The 26264-nt window shown below is 40.5% G+C and overlaps 1 protein-coding gene across 4 annotated transcripts in view; it reads right to left on the bottom strand.

Moving 5' to 3' along the window:
• PDE8A (phosphodiesterase 8A) overlaps positions 1-26264 on the bottom strand; it is a 160093-nt gene that overhangs the window by 108613 nt on the left and 25216 nt on the right. For 3 of the 4 annotated variants that reach the window (XM_075100478.1, XM_075100476.1, XM_075100477.1), the window contains exon 1: positions 21130-22781. The exons of the other annotated variant lie outside the window; for it this stretch is intronic. In XM_075100478.1, the coding sequence (XP_074956579.1) occupies positions 21130-21390 (261 nt within the window). In that variant the 5' untranslated portion in view covers positions 21391-22781. Of the gene's footprint in view, positions 1-21129; positions 22782-26264 lie in introns of those variants that run through there. 4 annotated transcript variants of the gene reach the window in all.

Raw genomic sequence — 26264 nt, 5'->3', positions numbered from 1 at the left:
GCAGAAACTTATCTCAAATCATTAATTTTATTTTACTATAAAATACCTACCTTGTTCATATCTAAGAGTGAAAGGAAGGAAGGGAACATATTCTGGTTAATAGCACTGAAGCACTCAAGATTTTGGAATTACATTCCTCCTTCAAAGGGGCATTTGTATGTTGATAACAATCTCTGTAACAGCAAGAAAATGACAAACAGCAGGAGACTGGGAAGACAGATAATTCTGGTGACAGACTGCAAATTAAACAAATAAAAATTAAGCAGATATATTTTGTGTTTTTCTTAAAACCAAAGATTCATCTTTTCTTTTTCAAAATGAAGTTGTCACCTCTATGAAGGATTAATCATAACAGAAATTGTATGACATTATTGAAGTAAGAAAATAATAGTAAAGAGAGGGCATACAAGAGGAATGGAGCCCATCAGCATTTAAATAGCACTTTTAAAATCCTGTGAGAAAAAAGTTCTGGTTGATAATGTATGGTTTAACTTCAGAGATTCAAATATTGGCACTAAAACCAAGAAGGTAGAGGAAATATGTCCTATAACATGGAATATTTTTGTTGGAATAGTCAGTAATACATAGCAAGTTGCATAAGCCTCATCAGTATTTCCAAAGTAAGATCTTTTCTCCTTTACCTCGGCAAGGGAATGCACAAAGGCTGATGATAGTAAAATAAACACTTATTTGTTTCAGTAGTGTTTGGTCCAAGCTAAGTCACCAATAAAAAAAAGAGCACTTTCCTATACATCTGTTGTCTAGGTGACGTGTCTTTGAGACCTAAACTGCTAACTTAGTGGACAAAAAACAAGCTTTTACTGCTGTTAGCTTTGCAAAACCAATATAACCGTGGCTGAACGAGCTGGAATTTTTATTACTGGCAAAGAAGATTCAGACAGAAAACAGCTTGATTGTCAAACCCAAATATGAGAGTTTGAATTATCAGCTGTTAGAAAAATCACCTTTTGACTTGTAAACTAAGCGAAGTTTTATCTGAAAGTGATTGAGAGAGAACAAGTGCAGAACCTCCTGCTGACGTTTTTACAGAATCACTTCTGGAAACAATTCTGCTGTAAGATAACAACCCTCTGCCCTCTTCCCTTTCTGCCAGCCTGCGTACACCACTCACACGTGGAACTGGAAGAACAAGCTAAAGAGTGCTACAAAGCTCCAAGGATCACTGAGGTATGTGAAAATCATACGGGAACGATCAAAGTGGTAAGAGTCGTGCAAGAAAAGGCATGCAGCTTCCTGGACAGCTGAAGCTCTGCCCTGCTATACTCTGGGCTCTACCACAGCCCTGCTGTGAGTCAGTTTTTCCCATCTTCACAAGACCAAAAAGTGCAAGCATAGAAAAATGCCTTATTAACTTGCTGACCTCCCTATATGATTCCTGCACATTGGACTCCTCAGCCCTTGGGATTTAGTCTGCTCCCAGCAGGAACTGTACAGGCAGTCCCTATTGCACTGCTGGGAACCTGCTGTCCCACTTTGTCCAGCATCCCATGCTCTGCCATGGCCACAGAGTCCTTGGCCAGGCTGCACTGAACAAAAAGGGCGACTCTGGGCTCCTTCCCCCATCTTGTTAAAGGCTTGATCTTCCCAGCTTTTTGTGAGGGGATCTATATAGCAGGATGCAGGGCAGTGAGTATCAAAGCTAGCTCTGACTTGGTTTGCTCAGGGACTGGAAACACTATAGCTGTATCACCACAATACTCTGCACACATTAGCCCTGATGTTTACACAGCTTTCCTACTGCTGCTACATGGGCTGGCCTGGTCATTCAAGACTAAGTCATATTCCTCTATGTATTATATTACTCTACCTCTGCACTTTAGATACACTGTGAGATTTCTTCACCGGTTCAGATGAGGAAGGATCAAACTGGAAAAGGCAGATCCCATGAACAAGATTCTCTAAACCTGGATGCGAGACACAAGTCTTCTGCAGACAAGAGAATGCTGACGCTTGGCCCACATTAAGATTTCTTTCTACATCCTGGGAAACAGTTATTTAATTTCTGTGCAGCATCAGATTGAATCAAGAGCATGAATTACATTATGCTCTTTTAAGTATCTGACTTAATCCCAATTTAATAATTTAAAACCTAAATAAATAACATTTTTTCCCAGGGCATTAGACCGTTCTAAGGTCAGCGCCCCATTCCAGAAGGAGCTGCCAGCCACTGTATCCATCCTTTGGGGACTGCCTTCTCAGAACATATGTTGACACTGTCCATTCAGGCAGGAAAGAAAAAATTGTTACGAGAAGCTGAAGTGCCAACTTGGACCATATTGCTTGAGACCATACTTTTGGGTATCTTACTATCAAGATCTATTCAGGCGAGTCCATCCCCTCACTTAGGTCCAAGATCTTATCAAAGAAACCCCAAGTACTTAAATTATTTTGTAGCTATTGTTTATGCTCTAACTAATAGACCTACTACCTCAACTACTGAGGCTACCCTGGGAAGCAGCCATGCCAGGGCTCCTGTCCCACATACAGCAGCCAGCAGAGCTCCAAGGACAAGAGCAGAGGCAGGGACAAAGGAAGCACAGCAGATTGCTCCAGCCAACATCTGACAGGAGCACTGGGAATACAGTGGTTAACCGGACCCCTAGTTTTGTTTCTGAAGGAATATTAGCCAGTGGATTTTGTATAGACACCTCAGTTCAGCAATCAGTAAAAAAAAATGCTTTGGTTTCAAATGTCAGAATACATTTTATTCTGATAGATCTGTTCAATTTCCCTCAGACTTACTGCAGCAGTAAGAAAATCACTGTCTATGAAGAGATAAATGAAATCTGCCTGGGTAGCTTTAAGCTACCCATAGGACCTTGCGTCCTTCCAGGGGAGGGCTCCACCTCTGTCCTCATCATCTGCACCAGCACCACTGATGTCAGCCAGGGCAACCACAGACAGAGCAACACCGCTTACCAAAGATTGTGGCTGCAAAATCAGACACATAATACAACTCAGCATAGCAAGCTTGGTTCTTCTTCACGCTTTCATCTCTTTTTTTTACTTTAGAACATCAGGGATTAAAATTAATTATAGAAACACAGCCGTGCAAATTTATGGAAATATGCAATATATCCTTTTGATACAATAAGAGTGATTTTTTTTTCCTCCAGTTTGTAATTTCAGTCAGATAGCTTCAGTGTTAGTTTTCTTTATTTACTGTAAATAACTGGGACACTGGTTACCAGGGCTATTATTAATTATGCCAGCAGACAAGCAAGTCATCTATTATTGAACTAAAATACTTCTAACTGCATGTGCAACTCTTGCACTCTCCTTATGCATAAATAACCACAAGTTTCTCTCTTTTAAAAAAGCATATGTCATTATAAAGAGTGAATTAACAGAGTTCATTTCCAAACGTCATCACTGGCTTTAATTTATTTTTACATTTGTATAATGTAAGCACTGAAGTGTGCAACAGCCCTATAAACATACAGGAAAATATGATCCCTGCCCCAGTAAGTTTACATTCTAGGATGGGATTTCTTGTTAGCGCTAATTCTTTCCACTTTTTTCACTGATTATTAAAAACAATTACGAAGACCTGAACAAACTATGTGTGCTATTGCCTGCTAACACAAATAGGACGGTATTTAGGCAGTATCATTATTTATTTTTCTTCCTAAATCTATTTTCCCCAATGTAGCATGACCCTCTCCTCTCTGCCCTCCTCAGCAATGCACTCCCAAGAACACAAGCTACCCAACCAAGCTGAATATACTGAACTCACAAGTACAGCCAGGCATTTGTGAACATTAGCAATGACATCAGAATCCTCAAGCTATTGGAATGAAAAAGAGTTTTCAGATATTGTATATATTTCCACCTTTTTTTTTTCCAAATATCTTGATTAACACATCGCTTCAGCAAAATTGGGTATCATTTGTATCCAGAAAAAAAAATACACAGGAAAATAAACACAGCTCCAGACACAGAAAAAGCTCCTATAATTTAGGCAAAGCTAAATGAGTTTTTAAACAACCACGTGTAGTCCTTGCACTGCAGTTGCTTATCTGTCACAAAGCAGACAAACTACACAATGGCCTTGACTGACTGTTATACATCATTCAAAGTTAACATTTTTGTATTTGACCAACTTATCCTCCCGCCTGAGCAATGAAACCCACGAGTCACTAAGTAAAATATCATTCTAGATCCCAAAAGACTTTGCTAAGGCACAATGTGATCAATCTCAAAGTTTTTAAAAGAGGAATCTGGTGGTTGTAAAACAATTACTAAAAATACTGGAGACCTTTCCCAGGCAACTCTCTTCACTTATCTGTGCTATATTTGCTGTTTCTGTCTAAGTTTCTTTTGGGTAGTTCCTAATTCTATGGTGCTAGCCTTCAGTTGGAAAGGAGTTGTGAAGTTTAGAAATACCTACTTATTAGACCTAAAAAGCTGCTGTTTTACTAAAAGCAGTTAGAATCAAGAAATTGCTTTCTCTAAAAAGAGAAGTATTTTCAAAAAGCAAGGAAGTACTCCAAGGGTGAAACAACATCATGTGAGTGACATGAAAACAGGCTGAGGACTCCTGATTCCAGGGCACATGAGGACTGAGCGTACCACAGAGACTGAACTTGCTTAGTTTCTGCCTGGAGAGCGTTTACCCTGCAAACGCCAGCAAACGGGCAATCTATGGAACAACATTGTCATGAGCTTCAAAAATTTAATAGCCTAATGTTTTTAGAGGGCAAGGTATTTTGGAAAGATGCTGTAAAAAAGGCAAAGAAAAATTTAAGAACAAAAAATAAAATATGCACGTTAATTAGATTTTAGGTTTATTTTCCATGGACTGAATGGGAAGATCGTAAAGTATAAAAGAAATTACTCCTGAGATTAAATAAAGAGCTTCCCCACAACATGGAAACTATCTCCAGACTACATAAAGATACTGTACCAGTACACACTAGCGTATTTTTGTGCTAAGCCTAACTGTACAGAATTACTTATGGCAACATTACAAATTTATATAAATTCCTTCATTTTATTACGTATTTTCTGCCATTTCTGCACTTAGGTGTTTGTTATATCAACGACCATTACCATTCCAGCCACTGACACATAGTTGACTTCAAATAAGCTAGAAAGTTTTGTTCTCCAAGTCCACAGGGTTCACTCACCTGTGCTCTACCACGCATGCATGCTGGAGCTCTAACATGGCACCAAGAGTCCTCAGTAGGCTAAAGACAATATGGACCACACTCCAGTTTTTGATAGTGATATACCAGACAGGAAAAAAAGTAGCCAAAACCAGCTAGTAACATAATGGCTTTGAGAAAACCAGCCTTTCCATTAACTCTATGGGCTTCAAGCATCACCTCGGCTCTGGAACGTGGGTACAAAGACAGAAGCAAGAGGCTTCATCTCAGAGTCTGGCACATTGCTCTGGTTTGCTTGCATAATACCACTTAAATGAAATATCACCCTAGCCTCAATGCAATCATGATGAGAGTCAGGCCTCTCTCAGTCTATTCATTCTATGCTCTAGAAACTAAAGAGGAATGATTGGTGGCCCAAAACCAGACTGCAGAGTAGGGAGTTATGGGATGCAGCTCCATAACCAAGGCAGCACTTATGAACCACTTTTCAGTCCTCTGTAACAGTCACCAACTCTGCAAGTGCAAAAGAAAACAGGAAGCTCAGAAGGTTATTGAAAGATGTAAAATAGCAGTTAATTACATTAGAGACACAATGAACATGACCCTTTGGAAAAAATAGATATGGCAGTTTTTGGTAGTGTAACAATTTCTTCCACTTGGTCCTCATCAAAAAGAAAGCTTGCCCTTCAATACCTTGGGAAGCCATTTCAAGATCCCAGCAAGGAAATAAAATACATTTCCATTTCAGATCAAAGTTCAGTTCGATCGCAACTATTGATGCAGATATTCCCTTTTTATAGTATCTGCACTGACATGGTTACAAAAATAGATGGAAAATGTCTAATGATTATTACGAAATTGTGTCAGCACCAGCTGAATCATTCAAGACTAGGAGTTCACGCTTAATGTTATTTATGACAGTCTCTATTCATATTTAAATAACTAAAATTCATATCCAGAAACTATAATTAATTTGCACATCAACTAATTATTTATGTTTTGTGCTATTTATGTTTTGTGTTACTTCTTTTGGTTAAGCAACACAAGAACTTACCTACAATTTAGAATGTCAGTGAGGAAAACATTTTAAGCATAGAAGAGCATTGCAATTTTAAAAGATGATGAAAAAAACCATTTTTCTAGTACAGCTAATTAGAAATAAGTTTACTGCATTTTAGCTGCAGTTAGAGAAAAAAGTACTAAGTGAGAGGAGCTGATGTGAGTTTCATCAGTGAGGGGACATATACTATTTGTGAACCCCAAAAATTACAGATACATACATATATGAGCATTAGAAACATGAAAATGACAGTTAAAGGTAGAACACAATGGCAAAAGTAAGAAAAGGGCCTGCAGAAAGGAACCTCCACTATGTATAACTGAACAAGTTAAAAACTACAGACCACCATGGATGCTAAAGTAACAAGGTCAACCAGAAACAGGCAATAAAATGGCAGTTCTGCTGCAGAAGCAGCTGTGGTGTTTGTACAACATTCATATCACAAGTTGCCTTTTTGCATTACCATCAAATTGTCACCAAATCACACCTGGTAATTCAGTATCTTCTGTACAATTATCATTTGTCCATACCTAAAAATACATCTAGAATAGTTTCATAATTATTCACATTAAATCAGTTCTAAACAACACAATTAATTAACTGAGAGTTCAACTTTTCCTTAATAACCTCAAGTTGCAGAATGCAGAGCCACATACTGTCTGTTCTGAAGAGCAGTGTCCTACAGTAAAAGGCACACAAACAGCAACAGAGGACAAAGGCCATTAACAATCACTTATTTGTCCTAATTCAAGGACTGTTCCTCTCCATTTGCTCTACTGCCTGGTCTAGCCTACAAAGTCTTGCTGACAAAAACATGCCTTTTTTTACTAAAGGTTTGCAAATACCCACATTATAATTTCATACCTCAGCCAAACCATTTCCTGTTAAATTGACCTGTCCAAAAGAAGAAAAATTCAAAAAAAAGCACCAGTGCAGAGGCAGCATTCACAGTGCTAGCAGAGGTCCTTGGAGCTCTCACTGCTACAAATTCTTGCTGCAAAGGCATCATAAAAGCAGGCAAGTGGCTCATAGACATCAGCTGCCAGAAACTATCACAGCGCAAAGGCTCGGCAAGGAGGAAAAGGGCTCCATGTGCTGGCTCTGTACCAGGTTTTTGCTTCACTTCTATTTCACTTCCACAGTCCTTAAATCACAGCATAGGTATAACACAAGTGTCCTGGGAAACTTTCTTGTTGCAAATGTAGCTAACACTAGCAAAACTGGTTTTGCTGGTATACTTCATACCAGTTCTTCAAATGAAACAAGCTATTTTAACAAAGGCATGTTTTTCTTCCCCCCCCCCCCCCCCCATCACTATATCCATAACAGAGATTTTTCCAGTATAAAATATTATCAAAAATTAAAATCCCTCACTGACATTTCTAGGCTAGGTAACGTTCCTTGTACAGTCCTGGCCTTGACTGTATCAAGACTTTGCCTAAATTAAAAATGTGTCCTAAGTATAATTCCACAAGTCAAGAAACACAGAAAAACTTCCTATTTATTATATACATATATACTTATTTACATATATGCATAATTATACAATCATACCATTGTATTTGTACTCTCAAGTAGCATAAACTATACTGTCACAAGCACAGTAGTATCAGTATTGCTGCGATTAGAGCAGGGCTTTACCCTAGCCACATCAGTAAGAAATCACCAATGTAAAGAACAGACTACTGCAGTATTAAGATATGAGGCGAGAGGAGGTTGCTTCATCACCTAAGACCCTAGACACTTGTTTCTGTAACATATGATGGGACCTTTCAGGGTCATGGGCAACAGAGGTTTGCAGACTTCTTTGAAACAGTATTTACTCTTTGTTCAAGGCCATGTTGAAGAAACCCAGCTAGCTAAACCACAGTCAGCAAGCTCAGTCTTCATTGCCTTCAGCAGGTGTTTTAACAGCGCTCAGAGAGACTAAGTTTTCTATACACTCAGGGGACAAAGGGGGACATGAAAAAGCACAAAAATAAACCAGAACAATTAATTTATAAAGAAATGGGTCATAATGAACTATTCTCTATTTTTAAGTGAGCTGAGTAACAAGGAATTGCATACATATTATTTGTAAAAAAAAAAAGTTAAAAAATTACTATAGACCTTCAGCCAGTATCATACAGGAGTGACAATCTATGCACCTCAGCCACAGCCACTTGCTCTTACCCCAACACCACTATCAGCTTGGCAGCATATGTAAAACAGCATTGGCTTTAACATGCAAAGTGGTATCTGCACTAGGCAGATCAAAGTATTTTCAGTATCTGTTAAAGGAGGCCTTAACTGGTTTTAGAAGCAGTGCTGCAGTAATAAATCTGATCTCTTGAAGCACGAGTTGGAAGTTGTACCTTCCTGTCATCAGGTTCACTCTATGATGTGTTGTGGAGTTTTGGCTGCAAAGAAGCTGTAGCCTGCAGTTAATGAACTGTTCAAAGTAGCTGTGAAATTGTCAACTTAATTAAGCCAAGTTTCGTTAACAGTCATCTTTCAAAAATTTTGTGTGAAGAAGCAGGCTCTGGAAGTGTCCAGCTATGTATGCACTGTAGGAAAGTGCTGTGTAGTTTTCTGAACCAAGAAATTAAGAGCTCATGTGATAAGAGATAGTGGTATTTTACGAAGTATTTAAAGAAAGCCCCTTGGCTGTCCCAGCATGTCAGTGAGTTTCATAATTTTTTCTATTTTTAGAGAGTTAAGAAGCATAAGCACTTGAGAACAGTCAGTGATGGTTTCTTAAGATAGCTTGACCTCTAGAAAGACATGTATGACTTGGAGAGAGGAAGGAGAACCTCCTGAGGAAACCTTCCTGTGAAGGTCCAAGCTCTCAGTGCTCAGTACTGAAGTTCTGCATGGACATGGCAGCCACAATCTGAGAGGTTTGTCCTACTCAGATGAAGGCAGTCAACTTCAGAGAGCATCAGGAGGACCAAGCCGCTCTATACTACATACATGCATTTCCATCCCTGTTATTCATGGCTTTGAATAAAGCACTTCTACATGCACCACTGTCTTTCCTTTACCTTAACCAGATTAGCACATGTTAAAGACCCTGTCCAAGCTAGATTAAAAAATAAGATCTTAGAGTATACCAAGTCAGGAGTTTGTATTCTACCTAAATTAACTGCAACCTCATTGGCAAACATCCTGTACATACATATTCCTCTGGACAGTCCACTCAGGTCTGTCCTAGGACATAAATACCTGTCGTAAACAGAGTTACATCAATCATTAGTCTGGGTTTCAACAAATCATTACCGCTTGCTTCAGTTCATTCCTCAGTACAGAGTTTGAAGTTTCCCAAACCCATCTCAGACTCTCAAGGATATGAAGACCTCTTGCAATACCCAGCAACAGCAGAGGTGCAGTGCTGTTAGCCATAATCCCTTCACCCTGGCAATCCTTTGTCATGCTTTTCCCTCCAACTGAAATGTTTTGTTGATTTACCTTAAGAATCATTAAACTATCTTAGAAGGGGCTAGATCTAGAATCTCCTAGAAATTCTACCTGCTGGCTTGGGACCACCCAATGTTGGGAAAGATAATGAAAAAAAATCCAAGCCCTTCACCCAAACCACCTCTCTGCAAATGGAAGGAAAATATAAAAGAAAAAAATCCAACAATGAGGTACTTTACAGGTCCTTGTAACTCTTACAAAGTTGCATGAAGCTAAGAGAAGTCAAACATTTAAAGATTCCCAGGTAATATTTCACATGTGTATTTACTGTTACTGAGTGTATTTTTACAGGGGTAAGGGGCAACTAGATCCTAAAGCAGTCAAAGTGATTGGCCACAGACAGGGAACTGCCACTCTGCTTTCAGATATGCTCAACAGGCTGCACTTCCTTGGTACCTTTATCCTGAAATGGAAAAGCCCTGGCCCAGCAAATTGTAACAAGTGGATGTAGCCTGGTACTTCTCTGACCAGTCAGCTGGAATGCCAGTCAGCTGGGGAGGGGGGGAAATATGTAAGGGGCCATTGACCAAAAGAATCGTGTTTCCTGAGCAGGGATGATAGTTCGTCTTTGCAGGTCATCCGTGGAGAAAGGGCAAGAGACCACATGGCCTCATTGCTAAACACACACTTTAGGAAACAACTGTCTGAGGGAGTCAGTGTCCTTACTCCAACTGATGACAGAAAAATTTAGGAGCTTTCCCAACCTTCTTAGAACAAATCACTCTTCCACAACTAGGTTAAGATCCCTGTGGAGACAACTGAGATTTCTGCAACCTACAAACAAAACCATTCCCCATAGCGACTTCAGAGTCAGGCACTGGACCCCACCACTTACACTCTACGCTAGCCTCTGGTCTTGACCTCATGATTAAATTTAGGAGACAATGACAGAGCAGTGCAACTTATCAGGGAGGCACCTCCTAACCCACCTAACTCCTATCCATGAAATAAAGGGTTGAACATTACAGCTACCTCTGTGACACCTCTGAAACACCCACAACCTGCACTCCTAGCACAGCTCAAAAAAGAAACAAAGATTTCCATTCCCTGACCCTGCACCAGGTGTGTTTCACTTCCTTCAAATTCTTTAGTTTGCTTACACTTTGTATACCAACAAAGCAAGGTTACCTCACAAAGCAAAATTTACCCCATGAACAGTGTCCCACAACCTTAGAAGAGCACAGCAGAAGAGAGTTTATATAGCACAAAGAGCACAAAAGAGCCTTGTATGAGCTCTTAGCAATCAGAACAGCCAAGATAAAGTTAGGAGAAAACTTCAGAGCTATGCAACCTCCAAAAAGAAGTCCTTTTTAGTTTAATGGGCAAAATAAGAGATGGTAATTTCAGCTCACTTATTTGACAGTCCAGCTATGAATCTCACTGTAAGCAATTAACGAGAGAGCTTAGCTTTTTAGAAAACGAACTTCAATCACACTCCTCTGAAAATTTGGTGCCTGGCAATTTTCCAGTGCTGACATGGTGACTAGGGGCTAAGTCTGAGGATCAGACAAGCCATTAGACTTCCCATACATCCCACCAACCATGAGCAAGGCTTGCTCCCTCTGCCCCACTCCCGCTTTGAGGATTTGCACTGATAGAAAAAACAAAACAAAACAAAACCCACCCTCTTCCAAATAAACAGTGACAGCAGAATTGTGTTTTTCAGTAAAATATCATGAGCTGATATATCAATATTTAGCTCTAGGAACCAACAGTAAATAATGCCCACCAAAACTCCATTTTTTAACATCTGCTACCAAGACAGCAGGCTGACACTACTGCCTGTCCGTCAGGGACAAATATTGCCTTTGCCCTTCTCACCAAAGACGGGGGTTAGAGGGATTGATTAGCTTCCTCACTGAGCAGTTTCATTAGTTTCATGAGTTTTTATTATTAACAAGGATTATAAAAGCTAAATCTATCTTATCCCCAAGAAGCTGGTTCTTGCTACTCAGTACCACTGCCAGAGGCAGGGCACTGTGAAAGCTGCTTTTTTGGAGAAAACTTGGTTCCCAACAAGCTACTGCTCTAACACATTAATTTTAAAGAGCTGTAACTTGCAATAACATTTCAGAAAACATAAACCCCTCCTAAAAAGTAAGTGGCTGCTGCAAAGTAAAAGATTCCATACTTTGGTAAAGGTAAAATGTTAGGTGATTCACTGAGGGAAAAAGCATCAATGCTAGGCTTAGGAACTGTGATTGGCTGCACTACCACTAAATCCAAACTGAGTGCTCTCATGACAAATCTCAGCTCCATGGCGTTAAATAGGAAGGAACAAGAGACATAATTTCCAGAACTGAGGACATACAATAACATAACTAATTGACAGTATAAGCAGAACAGCCCTTTCACCTGAAATTCTGCAGAGAGCAGATCACTTCCATGGCAAAAGACAAAAAGAAAAAAGATACTAAGTAAATTAAAAGTTACAGCAGAATCAATAGAAGCATGAAGCAGTGTCTGAGTTCACAGGGCTTATTCTTCCTTGCAGTGCAGTTGTTAACAAAACAAAAGTTGTTTGGGTTTGCAAAACTCTCTTTGCCAGACTTTGAAATGTTTCATTCCTCTAAAATATCAAAATTACCCTCAGCTTTTCTTCATCTGCTGCATACTCTGCCTTATGTATGAAAAAAACCACTAGCTTCCCTGGTCATGAAGTCCTCTTCAAAATGCAAACCCGTATTTAGTTACAATTAATCTCCCTTACTTTCTTTTAAAAACTTTTATCAGTTTTTCTTGGTCCCTGCAATGGTATTTGCAGAAACAAATACATAAACGATCCACACTGACAATATTTCAGTGCTAAGTATGTACTAACACTAGTTTAGAAATCAATCCTTCATTCAAAAATTCCACTCGCGTACAATTTTTTAAATTACATTTGTCAACTTAGCAACCAAGTTCTAAGGAGATAAAACTAAAATATCATTATCATATTACATGCCAAAATTGTGAAAAATTAGAAGTAAATCAGTATGTCCAGACTAAAGCTGTAAGAGGAACATGAAAAACTCTTCTCGTTTTTGTACCTTTAAATAGATTTCTTGCATCTTTCTCCAAAGCACTCTCTGCTGACTGCTGTTAGAAACAAAGCACTGCATTACTTGGACACAGTTTGATCTGAGTGCAGCTCTCATGTTCCTGGGTATATGATGGCCCTGATCCTGCATGACACATAATTAAGATCAAGCATTCAAGTAGAAACACACGAGTTAGCCAAAGAGCCACATGCTAACCAGTGGCAGTCTGGCTCTTCTAGTTTCAGTTCAGTACCCCTAGCCTTGCCCACGGCACTGCATCATTACTTATAGAATGACCATCTGCAGCCAGAAAGCACCAGGCAACATAACACATCCCAATACATTTCTGATGCAAGTGGAGAACTACACAGGTACAAATACGCAGAAAAAAGTCCTTTTGAATGCCTAGAAATTCAAAGTTTTAACTTTGAGAGTCACCACTCTCAAGAACAGCAGCAGACATACAGATTTTGTTTATGACCTGAAGCCACAGCAATTTACATTCTTTACACAGCTACTGCTTGAGAAAAGCCCCCACTGCTATACGAAGCTGACAAAAAAAAAAAAAAAAAAATTAAAAAAAAATCCATTTGCTATTATATTACTCCTGTCATTAGACAGTTAATAATACCAGTTAGTGGTAGTCACTTCTGCTTCAAGTTATGAAAGTAGTAAGTGTGGTTGTCCTCAACCATTTTTGAAATTTCTCACCAAACTTTTACAGAGAGAAAAAAAAACAAACAAAAAAAACTCAAGAAAAAAACACTTAAAAATTGAAAGAAGCAGCAGACAGTATTCCAAAAAGAAATACACATCTGCAAACTCAGTCATCTCAGCCAAACACTTATCTTGACATACCACATGGATACATTTGGGCATTTAAGAACTTGGAATCAAAACCACTGTTGTTAAATAGAGTTGTCCAGTGTCAGAAGAGACGAAGTTATGATAATTAAGTATGACTGAGGAACATCATCTACCTGATGATACAAAACTATAGATACTCTTAAATACAGGAAGATTGTATTCGGTGTGGATTGAGGTTCTTTCATTGTTTTAATTAATGCAATTGCACAGTTTTTTCAGACAAGATCCTTATAAAGAAGGTTTACTTTGCTGACTGCTTACTGAAGTTAATTGTCTGATTAAATTTTATTAGAGATAACAGAACCTCAAACTGTAAGACAGAAAGCAACGGTAAATGTGTAACTTTAAAAATACATTATCTTTTAGTGGCAAGTAAGATGGGGCCTCATAAATTTTCCACAGCATCCCAGTAGGGAGGTAAAGGTCGTTGCTAATTCCAAGTTAAAAACAGTGGGAAGGAGAAGATGTCATTCTTTCGTATGTGTCCAGTGATTCTGTGTTTCTTTGTATGGATTTACCTAGGAAACTGGGAATTCTAAAAATCAATGAAAATATTTCAAGGTTACCATTTTTCCCTTAACAATATCAGAAATCTGTTCATGTTGCTATGTAAAATGTTTCATTCATAATGGAAAATACCTCTTACTTGAAAAGGTTTGCTCTTTCCAGGCATATAAAATGGTTGAAGCTTCTTGTGCAACTTTCAAATTAACGTGCAAAATAATTCCGCTTTTGCAAAAAGAGTGAATTCTCATGTCCGATAAAGAAACAGACACAACTTAAATCTGTTAAAAATATTAACAAACAGATTAAATTTCTATCCTGAACAAAAAAGAAAATTCCTTGAAATAGTACCTATTTAGTTTGCTCAGGAATGAAAGGCCTATCTGGCCAACAAGGAGATTGTCTTTACACCAACAAAAATATGTCAACCTAATTTCTAAGGATATAGGGCTCAAAAATTGTCTATCATGTAATAAAGTAACAGAATCAAAAGCAGCATTTCTTCCTTCTCCTATTGGAGCCCCTTTTACAGGAATCAGTCTTTTTTATTACTAACAGTATTTTATTCCCAAAATTGCTTTTAGATCTTGAATATTCCTTTTTTTATTCCACGTTCTTTTGTTTGCAGAGACATTAACTCTCTACATATATATGCAGACTACCTTTAAACTTTTAAAACACTATCAAAGCCATCTCAAATTACCTTGTCAACTACACTGAAAATAGATATAATTTAATTCACATCAGTGCATTTCCATGTCAAAAAGTAGGTTCTAGCCCTCGTCCCATCTCCTGAAACAAAGCCATAATGTGGGAGTTGGATTACAGAATACTAAGCTTTTTACTATATATAGAGTGACAGACTTCCAGATTTTACAATGAAGGGGAGAAAAGGGCCCAGGAGTTTGATTTGAGGCCAACAGCTCAACCCATAGTAAAAGGGGATGGTCTGGAAGAATGCACAAATTAGAGACTTCGCTATTTAATTTCACAGCATGTGTACCAACATCATTTATTACATTTTGGCCTTAATAGGCATTTTAAGAAAGAACCTAAGAGGGGCTGGATGCCAAAATCTTTTTGAAAAGCAGAGAGCTTTAACAACATCACTTCCTTGATGCCTTTAAAAACTTAAAAATCTGACTCTGGGCAATAAAACTATTTAGTGTGTCATGCACACTAAAACTATTCAATTTGCATCTTGTCATCCTGTGCCAATTTAAATTATGGCTAATTGAAGATACCTAATTATTTTACCCAATGAACTGATAGCAATGTGTAGAATGTCACAGGGCCAAGCAAATTCCTAGTGAACCTCCACTGGATGAATGGGTCTGACATACAAAACACTGCAATAAACATGGAAAACTGCACTTTGGACATGAGATCACGTTCTGTGTGCAATCTCAGAAACACTGCTAACAAAAGTTTTAATTCCATCCATGGCTGGTAAAGCTGTTTACAATGTGGGAATATTATATCCATATACACCACCAAAATAGAACACAATGGTAAATTGTTCTCCTATGTGTGCAGGTGCTTCTGGGGTCCCCTGACAACATGACAACTTACATAAAGCTGGTATTGAAACAATTTCACCTGGGGCCGATCTGCTCATTACCATATTAGCTTTCAGTTTTCGCTGAGAGCTAATAAAAGCTTTAGCTGCCCAAATCTCTAAATATTTATTTCCTCTTTGAGGACTCATTTGAAAGTCAGTTGGCATTCCAAGCGCTCAAAAAGTGAAGTATTTTCAGTGTACTGTTACTATTGCTTAAGAAACCCAATCCTGGAGTCCTCTCTCAAGGTGGTAGCCAAGAGAGGTGAACAAAAGTTCATATAATAACTAAAGTAAAACAGCAGTTTATCACTGTTGGTAGTGGCAGCTGTTGGATATAACAATTTCAATGGATGTTAAAAATAATTCTCATTCAAATACCTCTCATTTCCTTGACATGGACATTTACTCGAACATGAAGAACAGATATCAAAGCATGCAATATGGGAAGCAAAACAGTTTCCAAACAGTATTTTTTCCGAAGTTTCAATTTCTCACTGTGGATGTACTTGCACTTGAATCTGAGCCATACAATTAAGAACACAAAGGGTACAACACAGTGAGATAAATACCTAGAACTGTAGAAATAAAGGCTTGTTTTTAATACTTCCTCTATTGACAGATTCAGGTGGCAGAAAAGGAAAAGCTTAGAAATTAGCTACCTAAAATGGCCAGGGAGGAGACACAAAGCGAGCTCAGACCAAGGGCAGCAAAGAACAATGCAAAAGGCGGAGAGAAGTCAGTGTTTTTTGTCTGGCCAATGAATTTACAGCTGAAAGGAGTTTCAGTGAAGTTTTTAACAATAGTACTCAAAAAATTCAGGGTATAACCTTGCTCATCTCAGTCACACAAGGAATTGCCCTCAGATGCAGTGACACATTTTGCATGAGTTGGTTTGCAGGACCAGGAGAAGTACCAATAATAATGCTTTAAAAATTGAAAACACAATTTATGCTATCTTAGTAGTGTAGCAAGTGATTTACAGTTTGTTTTTTTCCAGTTTACACTACAGACAACAGGAAATGAAAAGGTGAAGATAAAAACCAGACTTAAATATGAACCCAGTTCACATGTTACTACACCAGTTCACTTCATAACATTTAAAAATTAGACTCCCATCCTCTGGAGAAAATGTTTCAAGCCTTGTAACAGCAGCATAAAAAGTATCAGCCTGAAAGTCTGGACCCATAAAGACTGAGAAAAGTTCAAAAGAAGGATCCTCTCAGTGGGAGCAAGGATGCCTGTACAGGAGGGCTGATGTCACTGGAAGTGGGAGGGAAATGGTGATGGGAGGTTTGTCAGGGAAATGATTGAGGACAGTTTCAGTGGGAACAGGGAGGAATCAAGAGATGGTGGATAGCCTCAGTGGAAGCATGGACAGTATGCGTGGGAGTTTCAAAGGGAGAGAGAGCTCATGTGTTCCAAGGAGAAGGAGTTACCAGACAGACAGGAAAAGTGCAGATGGCTTAACGGACTAAATAATGTGCTGTTAAATGCTGAAATGAGATCCACTTCAGCACTGCAGGTACAATATAGCATACAGCCTCCTGTAAGCAGAATTATGCAACCATTGGTTTGCAGTGACTGCAAAATTCTCAGGCAATTTCACAGGGTTTGAATGAAGAAAACTTACTGCCTGTAGGGCCATGGATTTAAACTGTCTGTGCCCTATCAGCTGATAAATCAAAAGGCTATTTCACAGTTAGTCCTGCTGGCTTAGGACTACTTTTAATTTAAAATAAAGGAAGCTTGGATTTACTCTCTGATCCCCTTGCACCTAAATGCACATATTTCTGTGCTAAATATACATGACAGAGTTACACAAGAGAAGAGGAAGGAAATCTCACATACGTAAAAGAATGACAGGGCAAAATAAATGCACAATGCATGTGCTACAGTGTATATTAGTGCACTATTGAGGAGCGACGCACACACATGATGTTGGGACAGCATGTGCTAATGAATACCCAACTAAATTTTAGATAAATGCCCATGAAGTCCTTACACCATTCCAGTGCGTTTACTCCACTTATGCTACAGATTAAACAGAGGGATTATTCTAAAGGTGTTTAAGCAGGTTTCCATAAAGCCAAGCACCTTTACCACAAATTCAGCAACACAAATGTCTGAAGAAGAAAATCATAACTAATATATATATACAGAAAAGACAGACTATCACAATTTCGAGTCCACTCCCTTGAGATTTTTAGAGCTTAAAAAAAAAAAAAATAAGAAAACTTTCCTTTGCAATAGTGCTGGGTAAGTGTAATTTGATATTCTTAATGTAGCACTGTATAATCAAACCTCAGTCACAGTTACTGCATCTGTGTCTTGCTCATCTTTCACTGGGGAAAGTACAGAGTTTAAGCTGTGGAGTCAATACATCAAAAATTAAGGGAAGGGTTTTCGTGGCTGGTTCACTTTTTAGATGTGGCACTTGGATTCCAAGTTGCTCATAAATTTTTAAATTAAAGCCACATATGAAATTACTAAGGAGGGAGATACAAGTGCTATGACCAAATATAATTCATTAATAGGGCTCATCCATTTCTCATATTCTATCATGATACTTGAAAATACCAGAAATAGGTATTATGGCATTTATCTCTGCAGACATGGACTTTCAGGACTGCTTTGCAAATTTGCTATGGATAAACTTAGGTTTTTCTATATTAGGAAAAAAACAGGTTAACTTTTTTTAGCTACGGTTTGTAAATTGACGCAAATCACAAAGTATAGTATGATCACACCACACATCCAGAAAATGACCCTCTGATATTTGTCCAGAAGGAAAATATAATAAGACATCAACATAAAGCCAGAATAAGTCTGGCAGCTAATTAGCAATATATATAATGCCATTTTACACTTGGCATGGGTTATTTCTTTTTATGACACTTTCTGACTTGAAAAATGTGCACTATAGCTAACAAACTGATTCAATAAAAGTTATTGCACTACATATTTTACATATTTTAATAAACTTAATGCTAATGCCAGCTGAAGTGAAAATATGAGATTTACACACGGGCCAAGTTTTCTTCTTCTTAGCTCTCACATAGGATTTTCTTGGTTTTAATGTGTGCATATACAACAAAAGAATGTGAATAAATGTCAATTAAAGTGCCCTGAAACCAAGTGAAAATGCCATTCAGGCAGGTTACTGGCTATTCACGCAAATTCTGACGACACCACCATTGGCCAAAGCACAAAAAGTTTGCAGCATCTTCTGTTTGCGTGAGGGCATCTCAGGGGCCATAAAGGTTGCACTATGCACTCTGAAGAATAGCAATAGTTCCTAGTAGCACCGTAATTCTTACAGTTCTTCCTCAAATCAAAAATCCCTTTAAGTCCAAAACAGCACAATGTCCTGCCCAATGCTCCATTTGGCTTCAGGGATTTCAGGCTCCTGTCCCTTACTCTTCAGTGTTCTCACACTTTGTTTCTTTCCAAACGACTTCACTGTACTGTGAAAACTGCCCTCCAGTGACAGCATAGCCCTCTCTCCAGCACAATTGCCGAGACAATGTGGTTATCTAGCACACTAACGACTGCACATCTGATCGTACTACACACACTAATGATAAAAGCAGAGAGTGGACTGCCATGTTGGTTTATAGCTCTAGATCATATTATAGGATTTTGCACATGAAAAATCATGCAGATGTGATGTGTTCAACAGATTTTGTATTCAGCTGATTGCAAACAGAATTCCATTCTCACTTCTCAAAACTCATCGTTTTGCAGAAACGTGCTTAGAGTGATGACAAGAGCAGAAAATACAACTGATAAAATCAGAATGACTGCCAATGAGATTACAGTATGCGTATGAACCAACATCAGTCGTATAGCATCTGGCTGCATTATCCAAACCCAGTAATAAGAATTTTTACAAAGTTCTTGAAATTGAACAACAAAATTTAACAAAACTAAGACTGCTTCCCATGCATGCTTCTGGAAACAGGTTTTGGAGCTGGTTTTTTTGCCATAAGCAAACACACAGAAGACAAATCCACAGAATATAAATTTTAAGAATATTTTTTGTTAGATTTTGTCATGTGCAATTATAATCACACTTAAGAATTCATCCGGCAGAACAATTGCAAGGATTCTGATGACAACTTAAGTTTTCTTACTCTGGTTACCGTGTTAAATACGCCATAAGCAAGTCTATCGTGTGTGAACAGGGCCATAAAGGTCAGTTTCCTGTTCAGTGTTATTAACACAAAAATTTATTTTAGTATAACACCATTCAACTTCATGTTCTGCCTTAGGTACTGTTAATTCCTCCTCCAACTCACTACTTATAAAGTGTCTTCTCATTTTCTAGACTTTTTTTAAACTCCCATGAACTGAGATTACTATATCTGGAGGAAAACAACTGAAGAAAATCACAGCACTGAAAAAAATTATTCCAGGTCAATATTCTAGAAGTTGTCCTAACAAGCACATAAAAATCCTAAGAAAACTACAAATCGTTAGAGTTTCTGTGAGTCTGCAAAACGGTTGACATTTAGCTAGTTCTTGCCTGCATCTCAAGCCCATATCTTATATTTATGGCATGTGTATCTCCATTCTTATCATGGTAACGCAGAGCAGATCAGCCATGTTATATAATATCCCCTGTGCTGCCACAATTTGCTTTTTTTTATATATTTGCAATTACTTATTTTGACAAAGTAGAGATAGGTCCCCCCCAAAAAAGGCAAAATATATTAAATAATCAAAACCTATAGCATTAGGAACTAAAGTACAACCCACAAACAGGCCATCAATATAAAGTAAACGACAAGAAAGCACTCTGCACCACTAGCTCTCACTTTAAAAAAAAAAAGAAAAAAATTACAAATTACAATTCCTTTCAGTATGCGTCTGCCGACTTCACAGGCCCTTGTGTTGTATCTCTACACAAAAGTATGCATTTTAACAAACATGAAAAAGAACCTCCAAAAATACCCTATTTGCAGCAATAGACAAGGTCAACAAGTTGTTAATGTAAATCAGTACCCAGAGCAAAAACCGCTGCAGCTCTCCTTTCAACTTTCTGAATGGAAGAGGTATGCAAATTGATCAGCCCAGCTAGCAGATCGCATCAGACTGCTTTTGCCTCTGCTTCCAAACAGACAAGCGCAAACAGCAACACTGGATGACCCAGCACAAACAAACATGTAAAACAGAGGAGTCAGTGGCAGCGCAGCTCCCATGCACGGCAGAGTCCCACCGCGGGCCGACGGGCCCTCCGCATTCAGAAGCCAGACCCGTGCCCCTCGGCTCTAAGGACTGACGAGGACAATTACACCGCTCTCCTTCCCGGCATTAGGAAAACTTATTTTGTGGAATCAAGAAAGAGGCTTGGGTACATCTGTATAGTCGTTTCATGAGACTGATTCGTTTATAAACGAAAGTAATAGCTCAAGCCAGGAAAAGCTCCCCAACAACGTATCGCTTTGCCAGGGAGACTCCTTGGGTTAAACCACTACAGCCAACTCCAGTTCCGAGAGAAACAGTGCTAATGTTGAGCATCCCTTTTACCTTAACACTGGATCTGCTGGTCTGGGTCTCTGCCTCCATGCTCTGGCTGTTCTCCCTCTTGTCTTTCTTAGAGGAATTAGTCCTCACCTTATAAGTGGATGTGTTGGAGGATTTAATGAATAATCCTGGGACGGGGTTGCCTTGCTGCTGTTGAGACATGGTTGTGTTGGTCTGGTGAGGGGAATTGCACTCCTCAGACTCTTTGCTACTGTGATAGACCACTCTGCTGTCAGAGATGTGGATGCTTGGAGCACAGCCCATGCTTTGTGGCCACCTGGGCAATACTTCTAAATGGTATATGTGTGTGTGTATATATATAGAGAGAGAGATATATATATCTTTCCTTCCCGTTGGTATTTTCCCCCTGCTTAATTTTTTTTTAATAGGTTGAATCTCTTTCCTGCGTCTCCACCTCACTCTGAAGCATTGCCATCAGTCCCTTCTACACCACCAAAAACGTGTCTGTTCTCCTTGTCCTCCAGGAAACAGGTCCTTTTATCTCAATCTCAGCAGTGGGCTGGGGAGCTGGAGGGGAGGGAAGGGGGGAAATCAAGAACCGGTCGACTTCATATTTTCACAGGTTATTATTAATTTTTCTAAGCCATCTGAGAATCTTGGTAAGGTTTTCTTTCCTTCTGGTGAAAGAAAAAAAAATAAAAAGGGGCGGGGGGAGAGGGCAAAAGCAAAAATAACAAGACGACCCCCAAGCCCCAAGCCACACGCACGCACACCCCAGCGTCTTCTCGGCCAGGCGCTCAGAGCGGCCGGGGACACTGCACCATCTCCTCCCGCCTAGTCCGGAGCACGGCGCATTTTCCACCTGGGTTTGCACAGCGTTACCGATTAACCCGGGTAGGGGCCGGGGGGGGCCGCTCCCCACCTCCTCTTCCGCGCTCCCCGCCGAGCAGCGCCTGCTCCTCGCGGTCCGCTCGGCGCCGTGCCGGGGGTGGGCTTTGGAGTGTGCTGGGGGGGGGGGGGCCGAGATGGAGAGGTTTAAAAAAAAAAAATAGTAATCAAGATTTGCCCCTCCGCCCCGAGGAGCCGGCTGCACCCCTCACGCCGCGCCGGGCATGTCCCGCGCCGCCTCCGTCGCGGGCGGCCGCCGCGGGGGCGACATCCAGGTTCCCGTCGTCGGAAGGAAGAGCCCCACGTCAGGCAGCAGCGGGGCTCTGGGGCCGCCGCAGCGGCATCCCGCCCGGCTCAGCGCCGCCGGGCCGCAGCGGAGCGGGGCGGGCCGGGCCGCGGGGAGCCCCCCTCGGCCCCCGGGCCGACCCTCGGCGAAGCGGGGCACGGCCCGGAGGGGTTCCCGGAGCGGCAGGAGGAGCCGGCTCCGCGGGCTGAGGCATCAAAGGGCCTCCATGTTGGGGTTTTTTTTTGGTCAGAGAAATGATGCGAAACGGCGAGCGGGGGGATTTTTTTAAAAAAAAAAAAAAAAAAAAAAATTGAAAAAAGCGAGAAGTAGAAGGAAAGCGATCCTAGCGTCCCATCCCGGCGGAAAGGGTTGCAGCGGCGAGAGCTCTAATTCCCAGGCAGGGCCGTGGCGTCTGCGTCCCTTGCAGCGGGGAAATGCCTCTCTCCTCGCAGCCGCCTTCCCTCGCTCTGCGACCGCCTTGTTATTATTGATGTTCCTCAGCGGCCGCGGCCCCCTCCTGCCCGCCCAACGGCCGCCCTACCCCCGCCGCTTGACAGCACCGGAGCCAATAAAAGCACCCGCCGGCGCTGACCTCCGGCCCGCGCTGCCGTCAATGCAAATCAGCCGCCAAGGGCCAATGGCGCGCCGCGCTGCTGCTCCGCCCGAGCGAGCCAACTTTAAACCGTCGCGCCGCGTGCGCCCGGCTGTGGGGGGACGGGTGTGTGCCGCGCGCGGCCGCCGTTGGTGGCGTCACCTGCCGCGAGGGAGGGCCGGGAGCTCCTCTGGGGTACCCTTCCCGGGACCCCCGGCCCTTCCCGGACCCCCGCTCCCCCCTGCCAGGGCAGCCCGAGGCATTCCAGCTGCGGCGTGCGGAGCCAGAGGTGCTTTTACACGGCTGCAACATCTGTGTCACAGTATGACCCCGACCATTTCAGGTCCAGTTAGCTTCTTACTCTTGATTTAAAAAAAAAAAAAGCAAAACACCAAAATAACCAACCAAAAAAACACCACACCAAACCATCAACAAAGTACATCAGCAGAATTCTTAACCCCACATCACTTGTCAGGACCAGAAGCTCGGCTGCCCTGCAGATGTTCAGAATGAAGGCTGACCCATCAGCCTGCCTGGAGAAACCGGCCAGTTGCCTTCCTGTAAGGACACTGGTTCCTTTCTTCAGGAACCAGAAAACAGTCGGAGCCCAGACTGTTGTTGTTTCCCATCATCTCCCTTTTCAACTCTGGCCATGCCAATTTCTTCAAAAATATTTTTGAAAGCAAAGACTCTGAAAAGGGAAGGTGGTGCTATATGGGTAGGGCCAGACCCTAGGGCTTGGAAAATGAACTGCAGACAGACTTTTTCTGCAATATGCATGTAAAATAAACTTCTGTTTCTATATCGTATGGAAGTAACTATAATGCTATATCGTATAGCTGTGTTGTGAGACTGTATGTCCTTCAAGAGAGAAAGAGTAGTATTTAAAGCCCTTTAAAACACCACACCCAGTGCAAGGCAAGCTATGGCTATAGATAATACATGTTTCAGAAATACCAGCTCAAGTGCAGCTCAGGCTCAACAACAGGCATATAACACCTTGATCTACCACAGACCACCCACAACCCAATGGGCTCGTAAGAGCCCTGTTCGTATTCCACACATGCCTTTCACTTTCCTCACTATGTCATTCGTAGCTCTGCCAATCTTTACTCTCCGTGACTTGCAGAGGTGCTTCTCAGAGGTATTGCCTGTTCGCACCAGCTGAGGAACAGCTCAGAGGTGACAGCAGTATAGGGAAGGCCAGGTTGAACTTTCAATTTAGGAACATGGAGAAACCAAATATCGGAGATGTGACTTTTGTCAATAAGCTCCAGCATCTGATGTGGGAAAATGATGTATCACAGGATGAAACTATTTAAACTACTCCAAATTTGTATCACAAACGCTTCAGTGCTCAGCCGTCAGAATCTCACTGTTTCAGGAGCACCAATTCAGCGCAAGCACTTCTGTGCATTCCGAACATTCAGCCTTTGAACAGTGCCTTGGCTATATGACAAATGCCATCAGGTAGTAATTAAAAGCAAAATGTGCAGATAAGTGATGACTATGACAGCAAGAATGGCAAAAAGAAGCGCTTCATTCATACATGATAGCCCCACTTGATGCAGATGAGAGCTCCTTGTAAGGTTCAGAGATGCAAAGCCAAAAGTCAGTGCTTTTGAGAAATGTGGTTTTTCAGGATAACCACAGTACTTGCACTGACAAAATGCCTTTATTTACTTCTCGTAATTGCTAGGGTTAAAGGCTGGAAAATCAAGTCTTTCCTTCCCCAATCTCTCTGCTACTGTGAAGTTTCACGTATAAGCAATACTCACAAGAACTTCATCCACCCCATTAATTTAACTGAACTATACAGCCTGTTAGAACCAGAAAAGAACACTGGCTCCCTGTGATCTCTCATCACTTTGGAAGCCCACTTAAAAGAAGCACTTACAATAAATGAAGGGAAAGGCTTAATGTACCTGCTTTAAACAGTGGGCACCGTTTGGAGAGGGGTCTCATCCTCATTCTTTCCTTTATATTAAACATTACTTACTAGATCACATTAATAAGAAGACACTTAAGTGCAGCTAGAAAGAGGCTGTGTAAGAGAATACTGCAATTCCTACTTGTGCCATTAATCACAAGCGTGGCCTCTCCTTCAGCCTTAACGGATATGTCAACAAAACGGCTATTGCACTGTATTTCTGGTGGCACTGGAGGAGTCAGAGACAGCAAAAACTCATTTTCAGAGCTCCACATTCTGTTTGCAGTGCTGACACCTAGAGTTAAGCTTTCTACTTTGTAAAATAAATGGGTTTGATTTGAAGCTACACAAAGATGAAATGTATATTTTGTGATGTCATTAAAAAAAAAAGTATCAATATTAAAAACATCTCTGCTTTCCATTTTGGAGGCAAACAAGTTCCCATTCAACTAATATTTCAGTTTATCTGAATGACAGACAAATAGTGGGTAGAGGGGGAGGGAAATGCTTCATTCAACATTATATAAGAGCATGACAAAACAACAAAGTGTACATGCAGATCTGACACGTATGACCTCTTTGCCCTTTTTCAAAAGTTTTTCCACACTAACCCTACCCAGATTATTTCTGATTATTTCAATTTACATCCTAATTTCAAACAAACAAAAAAAGCCTCAGTTTGCAAGTTTTTCAGATGAGCGTTCACTCTGCCTTGAATGGGAAGATGAGGGGAACACAAAATGCCTGAACGATCCCCTAGTAGTCTAATAAAAGCCATTGAAAAATCACTACAACTATTGCTACACTGATTAAAATCCAACTAAAGACAAAAATTTCTATTTGAACAAGACACTGGCACATGCACAGGCTTCTTTCTCTTCAGTTTGAAAACATTGGTGCTGTCTTCTATTGCCAATGGAAAAATACAGCTCAAAGTATAGATTTACCCACAGCCTAGAAGCAGGGAGAAGGGCTGAAAACATAAAAATCATTGCCAAGAGTAGTCATTTGTCACTACACTGTATGAACTCTGTGGATAAAGGGGCTTGTTCAAGCTTATTTGCTGAAGTGCAGCTCAGGAAATGGTGGGCCCTATTATTCAAAAAAATGAAATAGTGCAAAAGAGCAGAGGAAGAATAGGAGCGTAGACACTGGCAGATTAGGGCTGTGGGGGAAGTGCAAGGTCAGTACAGAGTCAGTAAGTGAGAGGTCAGAAGAGAACTAGCTCTAGGAGACAGCTGGGGAATGAGAAAGGTTATTTATGGAGAATAAGGTTGAATTTCATTCAGGATTGCAGAATAAGAAAGAAGGCTAGGAAAGAGCTTGAAATTATTTTTATCAGCTTGGTCTGTAGACAAGTGGGTGCTGTAGAAGATCAAAGTATTTAGAGAACAAATACATAAGCTTAAAATTTAAAAGAGATTGAAAATTACAGTATGCAGCCACTTCCCCAATCATCTCATAAACAAATTTTATTGGAT

This window comes from Phalacrocorax aristotelis, chromosome 7, assembly GCF_949628215.1.
Source record: "Phalacrocorax aristotelis chromosome 7, bGulAri2.1, whole genome shotgun sequence".
Classification (NCBI taxonomy): domain Eukaryota; kingdom Metazoa; phylum Chordata; class Aves; order Suliformes; family Phalacrocoracidae; genus Phalacrocorax; species Phalacrocorax aristotelis.
The sequence above is the reverse complement of the archived record's forward strand: the minus strand, read 5'-3'. Positions and strand labels throughout refer to the sequence as shown.